We start from the raw sequence: 12,906 nt of genomic DNA, 5'->3' as shown, positions 1-12,906 counted from the left end.
CAAGTCTTTGTGTGCACATATGATTTCTATTGGGAAAATCCTTAAAAATAGAATGGCTCAGTCATATGGTAGACATATGTTCAAATTTTTATGAAACTGCCAGACCATCTTATGATTTTAAAAAGAGACAAATTCAAGTAAGCTAAATTTTTTCTGATTCCTTCTGGACTCTGAGCATTTCATCCAAGTACCTCCCTGCAATCTAAAATTGAAATGTATCTCTTTGACAAATAAGTGAAAAAAATGAGGTCTTATAATGTTACAGTAATCAAACTGTCTACAAACTGTACATTAGAATATGAGAGTTCTTAAATGATTAAGAACTTCTAAGAGAAAGGTTTGTTTCCCATTATGTTCAGTCAGTGTAATTGCATTTTGCTGTAACAAAGTGGAAGAAAAAAGTGGACATTTCCTTTGCATTCAGTGTTATATTCTTTTCTATTGTAGGAAAAAGAATTCTTGTTTTAAATGGAGGCTACAGAGGAAATGAAGGTACCTTAGAATCCATCAATGAGAAGACGTTTTCAGCTACTATAGTCATCGAAACTGTACGTATGTTTATACAAAGACAGAAATTTCAAAATGCTTTAAAAATGTGCCATATTCTTTTTCACTGGATTGGTCTTTGTTTTATTTAGAGTTTGAGTTTTCTGTTTGCCTCCTCTTCTATTTGAAAATCTGAAAGCTTTTTTTCTCTAATGACCCTGCCATTGCTAAAGCATTTTATTTTCGGATTATAAAAGAAATGCATATATGTCTTAGTCCATTCCAGCTGCTGTAGCAAAATACTGTAGACTGGGTGGCTTATAAATGACAGAAATCTGTTTCTCAGAGCTCTGGAGGCTAGAAGTCCAAGATCAAGGCACTGGCAGATTGTGGGTCTGGCGAGAGCCTGTTTCCTGGTTCATGTGTCTTCATATGGTGGAATGGACAAGGGAGCTCTCTTGGGTCCCTTTGTAAGGGCGCTAATTCATTCATAAGGGCTCCATTCTCATAACCTAATCACCTCCCAAAGGCCCCACCTCCTAACACCATCACATTGGGCATTACGTTGCAGCATAAGAATTTTGGGTGCAACACATTCAGTCTATAGCAATGCTCGTTGTATAAAACCTGAAAAGTACAGTGTAATATAAATAATTTTAAAAATTACCCATAATCCCCCAGTCAAAGGATAACCCCCATTAATAGGTTGGTGTGTTCCTTTCTAGTCTTTGTATTTTATAAAATTGTATACTATATGGACAGTTTTGTATCCTGACTTTTTTCCTCTCACATCTAATATAAAACTCAATTTGGCACAGTATAGTTCATGGGGAACGTCTAGTCATAATTAATGGGGAAAAAGCCACAGAGATCAATTTTTTAAAATGTCCTCCCTTTCATAAAGGATTTAAGGTAGCAGAGATCAATAAAGTAATTAATTTAAGGAAATCTGACGTACAAGTAAAATTGTTTATTGATTTAAAACTGATGCTTCACTGACAGGTCTCTGAGTGAGGCCAAGTGAGACCTAAGTTGTCTTCAGAAGAGAAGATCCAAAACGTGCCTTTTCCTTACTGCCAGATTCTTTCTAGAACTCTGAACTACTGCACTATGTATGTTTATCTCTAAGTGAAATACTTTTTTCCATCTCCAGTACAGTAAGTTTTAGTATTTAGCGGCATAATAGACCCTTGGAGAGTCTGAAGAAAGTTCTGAGCCCTCTCCAAAAAATTGCATGTAACTGCCAAATTTTATGTGTTGTCTTAAGGAGTTGTTAGGCCCCCTAAACGCGTCTGTGGACTGGCTAGGGAATATGTGTCTCAGGAAGGTTTTCTGGAAAAACCATTTAGGTCCTTATCTGAGATAAATCACATTTAAGTAAATTAAGTAAAAAAAAGCTTTTCTTTTTCTTTTTATTCTGTTTCTGGCAATACTAACCTAGAAACTGTCACTAACATAAACTACGGGAAAAAAAAGGAAAAGAGAATCTCACCTGTCATTGAGGAATTTATCAATCTGACAAAGTTAACAGATTGAGTTTTTTGAAAACCTCAGTAAATTTTTCTCTCTGGCTCGGTCAGTATAAGGTCGTGGAAAATCTCATATTTCTTTGGTGAAATGATCGTCCTCCACTTTTTAATTTCATAATACCATCCCATTTAGATTCTGCTTCATGTTTTCATCTCACAAAACAACTAATTACTATTGAGGATATTCTAGGTTCCATCTAGACCCCTTTGCTTTACAGTTGGTATGATTTTCAAGAGCTAGTTTCCTACCCCCTCACTATAAACCCACAGTTTCATCTTCCTTGCTGAGGCTTTCACTGCTCACAGAGCTGTGCTGAGATAGGACCTACGAGGAAATCCGCATGAAAAGCCTTTCTGGTTGAGTGCAAAGTAGCCTGTACTCTTAGAAGAGGAAACCCACCTGCTAATTTTTTGGTGTTTTCTTTTGCAGCCTGCCTCCATTAAAAAAAAGAAAAAGAAAAAAATCTTGTGTTTTTATGTGCGTCCGTCTGCTTGTCTCTTATGTCCTGTGTTTTCTCCAAATCACTGCCATGAAACACATGAGCTGTTCAAGTGATTTCTCCTGCCCTTTTTATCATTTCTAGCGTCTTAACTTTTAGTGCCAGTATCATAATATTTGAAATTTATGCAGTTATTAAGCATATTTTTTAATAACTAACCAAGTGTTCAAAAACAGCCTTAGCCTTTTAGCTGTTTGACTAATGAACCCAAATATCTGGCTCATCTTATTCCCCAGCTTTGTAGTTCTTATCATAAAATGTACATGACCGTAGACCTTCACACTGAATCACGAAAGAGTCAACCTGGGTCATGCTTTATCTGGGAACTTATTTCCTTTAAATACAATCATAATTATGTATTAGAAGAATGGCATTTTTAAAAGCATTTTTAAGGGAAGGTATGATTCTCAGTAAAAAGTGTTAAAATTTCAGTCCAGGATTAGAGTCATCATCATTGTCATTATCATCATCATCACCATTTTATATTTTGCAAGGGAGGGGACCAACGTTCAAATTTTAACAAAAAAATTTAATAATAAGGGTGGAAATTATTAAGCTCATACTCGTTATATTCCAAGTATTGTTCTAAGCACTTTATATGTATTAATTCGTTTATATTTCCCAACAACCCAGTAATATAGATACTATTATTATTCCGCACTAGGGGATAATGGGGCCCAGAGGGGTTAAGTCACTTGCTGAAGGTGGGATTTGAACTTGGACAGTCTGGGTCCAGAGCCCATATTCTTAGCCTCTGTTCCCAAATTGTATCAGCTTTTATGACAGGAGTTGTCTTTCTTTCATTAATCCAGTTTTCCCCTTTGCCTTTTTGTTGGGTATGAAGGGAAGAAGAAAATATACTTAAAATTGGACTGATATTCTGTGATAAAGACCAGCCTAGGGGCGGCCCCGTGGCTTAGCGGTTAAGTGCGCGCACTCTGGTGCTGGCGGCCCAGGTTAGGATCCCAGGCGCGCACCCACGCACCGCTTCTCCGGCCATGCTGAGGCCGTGTCCTACATACAGCAACTAGAAGGATGTGCAGCTATGACATGCAACTATCTACTGGGGCTTTGGGGGTGAAAAAATAAATGAATAAAATCTTTAAAAAAAAAAAAAGACCAGCCTAACTACCACAGCTAAACAAGACCAACATGTTTGAGTATGAGTATCTATATTGCTTAAAATAAAATAATGATAATTGCTGTAACAAAGAAACCGCCAAACTGATGAGGGTACAAACATGACAGAAGTTAACTTCTCGTTGTTCAAGTCCAAAACACGTGTTCTTGACCAGGGAACAGCTCTTATCTAAGGGGTGATGTGTGAGCCCAGGGTCCTTCCAACCTGTGGCTCCACCATCTTCAACAAGTGGCTTTTACAGCTGCTGTGTCCGTGTGCTCCAGGCAGGCCAAAGGGGAGTGTACGCATTGTGTGAGGAGGACAGCGTGGCCTGGCCTGGAAGTGGCACACACATTAGCTTCGCTTCCGTGGGCTAGAGCCTCATCTTATGGCCTCATCTAACCATGGGGAGCTGGGAAATGTAACTATTTATCCAGGAGCTGGAGGAGATACTGAACAGCTAGCAGGTCTCCACCACAGCATCTAGTGATAACACATTTCCTGCATCATTGAAGAAAATATGGTGCTTATTAATGAGAATACCATAGAATATTTTTAAAATTCATAGATGTATAGAAATTGTCACTACCTTAATGGTATTTTAGGGATATGGAAAAGGTAAATTTGCATCCATAAGTGTAGTGTCCTTTTCTTGTCTTTTAAGTACATGTGTGTTTTTAACCTTTTCTTCAATTATTTTAATTTGTAGGGCCCTTTAAAAGGACGCAGAGTGGAAGGAATTCAATATGAAGACATTTCTAAACTTGCCTGAGTTTGAAAATTTGTTAACAGCACATTAAAATCTTAAAGCATCAAATTGGTGTTCTCCAAGGCATTATGAGACTCTACTGTGTTAGGGTGTTTCTTTTGTATAAAACAAATGGATTTATTTAAATATTACTGTATAGTTGTTTAGCTAAACTTATAGAAAAATCTATGTTTCATGAAGTATCAAAACTATATAATTTTGTCCTTGTTATTTTTGTGTCCTTTATAATATTTCCTTGATGATTTTTATCTTCATTAAAAGAATGTTATTGTAAGCTGTTTTGTATAAAACAATTTAGAGGAGCCTGCCCATGGCTTAGCGGTTAAGTGCGCACACTTCGCTACTGGCGGCCCGGGTTCGGATCCCGGGCACGCACCGACGCACCGCTTCTCCAGCCATGCTGAGGCCGCGTCCCACATACAGCAACTAGAAGGATGTGCAACTATGACATACAACTATCCACTGGGGCTTTGGGGAAAAAAAGGAGGAGGATTGGCAGTAGATGTTAGCTCAGAGCCAGTCTTCCTCAGCAAAAAGAGGAGGATTAGCACAGATGTTAGCTCAGGGCTGATCTTCCTCACAAAAAAAAATAAAAGAGTGAATTAAAAAATAAATAAAACAATTTAGAGTCATAATGAGAGGAAATCTTTCACATACTCTAAATTTTATTTTCAGTAGTAAAGTAGTAAAGTTGAACTATAAATATAGTTAACATTTTAAAAAGTCAGACTATAAATAGAACAGCAGCTTTGAGAAATAATTCACAATTTTACCCCTTTAAAAGGTACAATTCAGTGATTTTTGGTATATTTACAGAATTGTGCAACCATCACCACTATCTAATTTTAGAACATTTTCATCGTTGCAAAAAGAAGCCACGTACACATAGTCATCCCTATTCTCCCCTCTCCCCAGGCCCTGGCAACCACTAATTTACTTTCCATCTCTCTCGGATTTTCCTGTTTTGGACATTTTGTATAAATGGAATCATACAGTATGTGGTCTTTTATGACTAGCTTCTTTCACATAGCATAATGTTTTCAAGGTTTATCCATGTTGTAGCACATACCACTACTTCATTCCTTTTTATTGCTGAATAATTTTCCGTTGTATGGCCATACCACATTTTTTTTATCCACTCATCAGTTGATGGACATTTGGGTTGTTTCCACTTTGGGGCTATTATGAACACTATTGCTATGAACGTTTGTGTAAGAGATTTTGTGTGAACATAAGCTTTCAATTCCTAGGAGTGGAGTCACTGAATCATACTGTAACTCACATTATACCATATTTATCATTTTGAGGAATTGCCAAACTGTGTTCTGAAGTGGCTGCACCATGTTACATTCCCACCAGCAATGTTGGACTATTCGTTTTTAAATAAGTGGGGCAGTATATTATTTAGGGATGTGAAAGACGGGAAACTCACCTCGTACTCTCTTATGCAAAAAAACCGAAATATATAGTTCACATAACTGAAAAGGAGCAGAGCCTGGCTTCAGTGCAGTGGGATTCAGAATGTGAACAGCCTTGTCAGGGCTCAGGCTCTCTGTAACTCTGCCTTCTGTGTTGGTTCCATTCTCAGGCATTATTCCGACAGCAAGATGACTGCCAACAGCTCCAGGTTTGCATCTAACTCTTCTATCACAGTTCAAACAAAACACCTGGAATTGAGTTGTTTTTTTTTTAATTGATGTCATAATAGTTTATAACATCGTGAGATTCCAATTGTACATTATTATTTGTCAGTTACCATATAAATGTGCCCCTTCACCCCTTGTGCCCACCCCCCCAACTCCTTTCCCCCTGGTAACCACCAAACTGTTCTCTCTGTCCGTGTGTTAGTTTATATGGAATTGAGTTTTATTGGTCCATACCCAGACAAATCACTCCAAATAAAAGGATTGGGGGGGCCGGCCCTGTGGCGTAGCAGTTAAGTGCTCACGCTCCGCTGCTGGCGGCCCGGGTTCGGATCCCGGGTGTGCACCGATGCACCACTTGTCGGGCCATGCTGTAGCAGCGTCGCATATAAAGTGGAGGAAGATGGGCACAGATGTTAGCTCAGGGCCAGTCTTCCTCAGGAAAAAGAGGAGGATTGGCATGAATGTTAGCTCAGGGCTGATCATCCTCACAAAAAAATTAAAAAAAAAAAAAAAAGGATTGAGATATACTGATTGGCCAGACTTGGGTCGTATGCCAACCCGTGGACCATCTCTCTTGGACTTAGAGTGGGGAGAAGCAGTCAATTCTATTATTAGAAGGTGGGAGCATATATGCTGATGAACAGAAACGTAAGAGGCGGCAAAAGACATAGTCATGGGATGACGTCAGGATCTTGACAGAAAATGTGCTGCTGGGGTGAATTAAAGTGGTTCCAAAATAACTTGACAGCATAGTAACATGGAAAGGAACTGGGTTTTGGAGTTGGGTGGATTTTAGATCGAATTTTGGCTGTTCTATTTACTAGCTATGTAATCTTAGAAAAGTGAATATTCTTGAATTTCAATGTTTATAATGTATAAATTGTCAAAAATAATGTGTCCCAGGGTCCGGCCCAGTGGTGTAGTGGTTGAGTTCATGCACTGCACTTCAGTGGCCCGGAGTTTGCAGGTTCGGATCCCGGGCATGGACCTATGCACCACTCATCAGGCCATGCTGTGGTGGTGTCCCACATACAAATTAGAGGAAGATGGGCACAGGTGTTAGCTCAGGGCTAATCTTCCTCAGCAAAAAATAATAATGTTTTCCTGTGGGGTGGTTGTGAAAACTACAGAAAATCCATATAAAGTGTCGGACATAAAGCCCAGCGTGCAGTAGGTCTTTCATAATTGGTAGTGAGTGCTAGTGCCAGTAAATGGAACCAAGCATTTGCGGCCTGACCTGGTATAAATCTGGCCTGAAGAATTCCAATAGGGAGAATAGTTCTCCCTGATAATAATGTGATGAATAAAACGTGACAAATGTCATCTGTCTCCTCAAAATCTGTAAATTTGGAATTAGAGATTTTCTTCATAGAAAAAAAAATGTTTCAGGGCCGGCCTGGTGGTGTAGTGGCTAAGTTTGCACTCTCTGCTTTGGTGGCCCGGGGTTTGCAGGTTTGGATCCTGGGCATGGACCTACGCACTGCTTATCAAGCCATGCCGTGGCAGGTGTCCCACATGAAATAGAGGAGGATGGGCACAGATGTTAGCTCAGGGCTCATCTTCCTCACCAAAAAAAAAAAGAAAAAAAAAATTCCATCCCGCCTCCCACATTTAATTTTTCTCCAACATCTTCCTGAAATTATCTCAGAATAAAATAGAGTAGCATTATTGAAGTTAAATTCAATGAAAAAAATCTGAAGCACAAAAATATGATTCTAGACTCTAGAACATTTTTTCCTGTAAGTTCTTAGAGGCCAATAGTGATTATGTTAAGCAAAGTGACCGGAGACACCTAAAATCCAGTCTTATATTGACTTCTTTTATTTTTAAAGCATCATAAGCTATTCTTTTTTAAAAAATAAACTTTATTATTTTGAGCCCTTTTAGATTCACAGCAAAATTGAGCACAGTGTACAGAGACTTCCCGGATACCCCTGTTCCCCCAACCCCCACGGCCTTCCTCACTTCCCCAGCATACCCCATCAGAGTTGTACATTTGTTGCAGTTGATAAACCTACCTTGACACGTCATTATCATCCAGAGTCCATAGGTTACATTAGGGTTCACTCTTGGTGGTGTACAGTCTATAAGTTTGGACAAATTTATAATGAAATGCATTCTCCATTATATTTTACGGGGTAGTTTCACTAGCCTAAAAATCCACCTACTCATCCCTCACCCCACCGCCTCCGGCAACTACTGATCTTTTTACTTTCTGCATAGTTTTGCTTTCTCCAGAATGTCATGTAGTTGACTCATAACAGTATGGAGCCTTTTCAGACTGGCTTCTTTCACTTAACGTGCATTTAAAGCTCCTCCATGTCTTCTCATGGCTTGATGGCTCATTTCTTTTTAGAGCTGAATAATATTCCGTTGTCTGGGTGGACCACAGTTTATTTATCCATCCACCTACTGAAGGATGTCTTGGTTGCTTCCAAGTTTTGTCTATTATGAATAAAGCTGCTATAAACATCCATGTGTAGGTTTTCCTGTAGACATAAGTTTTCAACTCATTTGGGTAAATACCAAGGCGTGTGATTGCTGGATTGAAAGATGAGGGTGTCTTCCAAAGCAACTGTACCATTTTGCATTCCCACCAGCAATGGATGAGAGTTCCTGCTGCTCCACATCTTCACCAGCATTTGATGTTGTCAGTGTTCTGGATTTTGGCCATCCTAATAGGTGTGTAGTGGTATCTCATTGTTTTAATTTGCAATCCCTAATACATATGATGTTGAGCATCTTTTCATGTGCTTATTTGCCATTTGTATATCTTCTTTGGTGAGATGTCATTCAAGTGTTTTGCCTATTTTTTAATCAGATTGTTCGTTTCCTTACTGTTGAGTTTGAGTTCTTTGTATATTTTGGATAACAGTCTTTTATCAGATATATCTTTTGCAAATATTTTCTTCTATTTTGATTCAATCAATTTGCTTCAGGTCGTATCAAATTATTGGCATCGGTGTCCTGGGAACACCAAATTCCCTGAGTTTTCTTTGTTGGGAATGCCATTGGATCTCGTTGCCTTATTTGCTCATTTTTCCCTGTGTACTTCTAACTGCCTATCAGTTTTTTCTGATATATTTGAGTAAATTCGTTCAACAAGCATTTACTGAGTGCCTCCAGTAAGTAAGCCATTGCAGTAGGTGCTGGAGATAGAAGGGTGAGAAGCAGGTACAGTAGTCCCCCCTTATCTGCGGTTTTGGTTACTCTAAGTCAACCTCAGTCCAGAAGCAGATGATCCTCCTCCTGACGTCTTGTCAGAAAGTCAGTAGTAGCCTAATGCTTCATCACAATGCCCACGTCGTTCCCCTCACTTCATCTCATCACGTGGGCATCGTATCATCTCACATCGTCACAAGAAGAAGGGTGAATATGGTACAATGAGATATTTTGAGAGAGAGACCACATTCACATAACTTTTATTACAATATATTGTTATAGTTTTTCTATTTTATTAGTTGTTAATCTATTAATATGCCTAATTTATAAATTAAACTTTATCATAGATATGTATGTATAGGAAAAAACACAGTGTATATAGATTTTGCTACTATCTGTGGTTTCAAGCATCAACTGGGGGCCTTGGAACGTATCCTGAGGATAAGGGAGGACCACCGTATAGACCCAAGATGTCTGTTGTGTAGGAATTGACAATGTTCAATGAATTAATATTCAAATGGAATGATAGACCAATTAAGAGAAACTTTTGATAATCTGGAGCTGTTAATTAAAAATCCGCCCTGACTTTGCTGGGCCTCCGTAAGAGGCCATTAACTGATACCAGTATACGCCTCAGTTCCTACTTTGGTAAAATGGAATCACAGCATTAGAATATGAATCAGCCTTGATTGTAAGTTAGTCATTAGGTTGAATGAAGTGACCCCAGAAATGTTAACTGGATAACTGAATCCTTGTACTATTAAAAAGAAACATCCTTGATTTTTCTTTCTCTTATATGGATATTTCAGAAAAAGTCACCAATGTAGACTTGGCCAGTGTGAAAAAGTGTTAAGAAAAGAATAATACCACTAAATTCTTACAGCATAGTAAGCATTTTTATGTATCCAGGCAGCCATATAATTTTTACTTTGATCTAACTGGGTCTTTGGACTGACTTGTATCTCTTTCAGTTGGGATAAGGCTGAAGAGAAGACGCCACTTTTTATGATATTACGTGATCCTTTAAAGTATGTAGAATGATTTGCATAAGACCTCATACCAGTAGGTACTAAAATAACTCCTGATTCATAGTTCTTTTTTACTATACATTGAGACACACTTTAATTCTCTTTTTTAGTCATTTCTTTGGATTGCCAGTTTTCCGACTCTAAGAAAACTTGTTTCATTTTCGGTAATTTAAAAACACAAACATAACCTTAAATAGAGATAGGATCTGAGCCAAGAGTCTGGTTTTCCTCAAACATAAGCTCTCATCTTCCTGACAATAAGGTATATATATTTAACTGGTTTAATGAAAGCTGTTTAGGTTGATATTTAGGAAAAGCTTTGAGGATAGGCTACGAAAGTCCTAAAGATGATTAATATACCAGCCCTGTAATACCCCAGCTCTATCCAAATTAAATATTGATCAATTACTGATGGGTTGCAAGGTGCTCCAAAGAATAAACAAAGGTAGGATAGGAAATCGTCAAGTTGCTTTCCTTCATCATTAAGAGGATAATACTTTCAGAAACTAATCAGGAGGTAGACAGTGGAATAGTTTCTTCCTTTCCAACGACTCCCATTAATTTGTTTCCTTCATTTGAAATTCAAAATTGATTATTCATTTGTAGTTCAAAATTAATTATATAGAGAAGGCATATTTCTGGTCTCAAAGGGGACACACGTGAACAGTATTAATGAGATTTTTACAGGCAATGAATTTCAAAACACCAGCTGTTAATAAAAGTTTTGATAATTTGAAAAACATATATGAATTTGATTTTAAATCTAGTGTATTTTGATAGGACTCTGTTGCTTAATATCCTGCATATAAATGTACATCCCTAGATTTTCATCATTTTAAAAACTACTGAGCACTTACAGAATACTCGGAATCAAACTAAACTTACATATAGAAAGGAATCAAACTGGGAATCAAACTAAACTTACATAGAAATGTACATATCTAAAGGTAGAAGTTTGGGGGTTTTTAGTGTTTTTTTTTTGTGAGGAATATTACCCCTGAGCCAACATCCGATGCCATTCCTCCTCTTTTTGCTGAGGAAGATTGGCCCCGGGCTAACATCCATGCCCATCTTCCTCTACGTTATATGTGGGACACCTGCCACAGCATGGCTTGACAAGCGGTGCGTAGGTCTGTGCCCAGGATCTGAACCCGTGAACCCAGGGGCCGCTGAAGCAGAGGGCACGCACTTAACCACTACACCACCGGGCTGGCCCCCAAAGGTAGAAGTTTTAAAGTAAAAATTTTTACCAAGTGACAGAATTAATTATAAGAACCCACTTTTGAAGTTCATGTTGAATATTAGCATTTTAAGATTGTGGTTTTTTGTTTTTTGTTTTTTTTTTTTTTTGTGAGGCGATCAGCCCTGTGCTAACATCCGCCAATCTTCCTCTTTTTTTGCTGAGGAAGACGGCCCTGGGCTAACATCTGTGCCCATCTTCCTCCACTTTATATGGGACGCCGCCACAGCACGGCCTGCCAAGCAGTGCGTCGGTGCGCGCCCGGGATCCGAACCAGTGAACCCCGGGCCGCCGCAGCGGAGCGCGCGCACTCAACCGCTTGCGCCCCCGGGCCGGCCCCTAAGATTGTGTTTTTGAAATAGGAAATGGAAAAGACGTAGTATCATAGGTGACCAATTTTTATACAAGAATGAAACTAAAAGGCTATGCCATTTATATCCTCAGCACTGAGATTATCTTTAGATTATAGGAACAATCACATTTGTTTAATATTTTACAATTAAGTCAAAAAATAATCACTTGCTTTTTCAAATATGTGTTGAGTAGGTCTAAAAAGAGAGAGTTTTGTCTACTTTCTGAAAAAGAAAAATGGTCTTTACAAAATTATGGAGAGAAAGCTTCATAAAAATGTACCAATTTTAATCGCTTTGAAAATATATCCCTTTTAGGGGCCGGCCCCGTGGCTTGGCGGTTAAGTGCGCGTGCTTGGCTGCTGGCGGCCCAGGTTCGGATCCCGGGTGCGCACTGACGCACCGCTTCTCTGGCCATGCTGAGGCCGTGTCCCACATACAGCAACTAGAAGGATGTACAGCTATGACATACAGCTATCTACTGGGGCTTTGGGAGGAAGAAAGAAAGAAATAAAATCTTTAACAAAAAAAAAGAAAATATATCCCTTTTAGGAACTGGTTTTTAAAGGAAAGTTATAAAAAAAGGAAAGCATGGAATTATAACGGATCAGACTTGCACTGTATTACCGAATCCACTATACTAATGCAGACACAATAAAGTCACCCAATTTCACTTTAAATTTGTTGTTTATTTATTCTGCCTTATAAATGTCATTAGCCTTTTGTTAGGACATAATTTGCTAGTTAATTTATTTTGAAATAAAGTCTAATCATATAAGATTTAAAATGTAAATGGCATTACTCTTAGGAATTAAATAAAAACAAAATAAAAGGTTACAAGGAGGACTGAGGAAGCTTCTATGTTCAAGACTGTTAAATTTGTGTGCAACTTGCTTCACAGAGGGGGCTTCCAGAGAATTTGGAGCTATGATTCTCTCAGAATTCATAGTAACACTAACTGTGTACAATTAGCCATGGGAGGTAATATCCCAAGCAATTTAAAATGTGTAGAATTTGGGAGCAACAAAATCTCCAAGGTGATCTTAGAATAATGTCAGGGAAGCAGAACTATGAAG

General features: G+C 38.5%; 1 protein-coding gene across 2 annotated transcripts in view; it reads left to right on the top strand.

Annotated features, from left to right (window-relative positions):
* KIN (Kin17 DNA and RNA binding protein) overlaps positions 1-4,678 on the top strand; it is a 31,864-nt gene extending 27,186 nt beyond the window's left edge. For both annotated transcript variants that reach the window (XM_058532385.1, XM_058532387.1), the window contains exons 12-13: positions 448-548; positions 4,345-4,678. In XM_058532385.1, the coding sequence (XP_058388368.1) occupies positions 448-548; positions 4,345-4,407 (164 nt within the window). In that variant the 3' untranslated portion in view covers positions 4,408-4,678. The remainder of the gene's footprint in view (positions 1-447; positions 549-4,344) is intronic.
* Positions 4,679-12,906: the final 8,228 nt, after the last annotated feature.

This window comes from Diceros bicornis, chromosome 36 (genome assembly GCF_020826845.1).
Source record: "Diceros bicornis minor isolate mBicDic1 chromosome 36, mDicBic1.mat.cur, whole genome shotgun sequence".
Taxonomy (NCBI): domain Eukaryota; kingdom Metazoa; phylum Chordata; class Mammalia; order Perissodactyla; family Rhinocerotidae; genus Diceros; species Diceros bicornis.
Note: the sequence above shows the minus strand (reverse complement) of the source record. Positions and strands in the feature narration are given on the sequence as shown.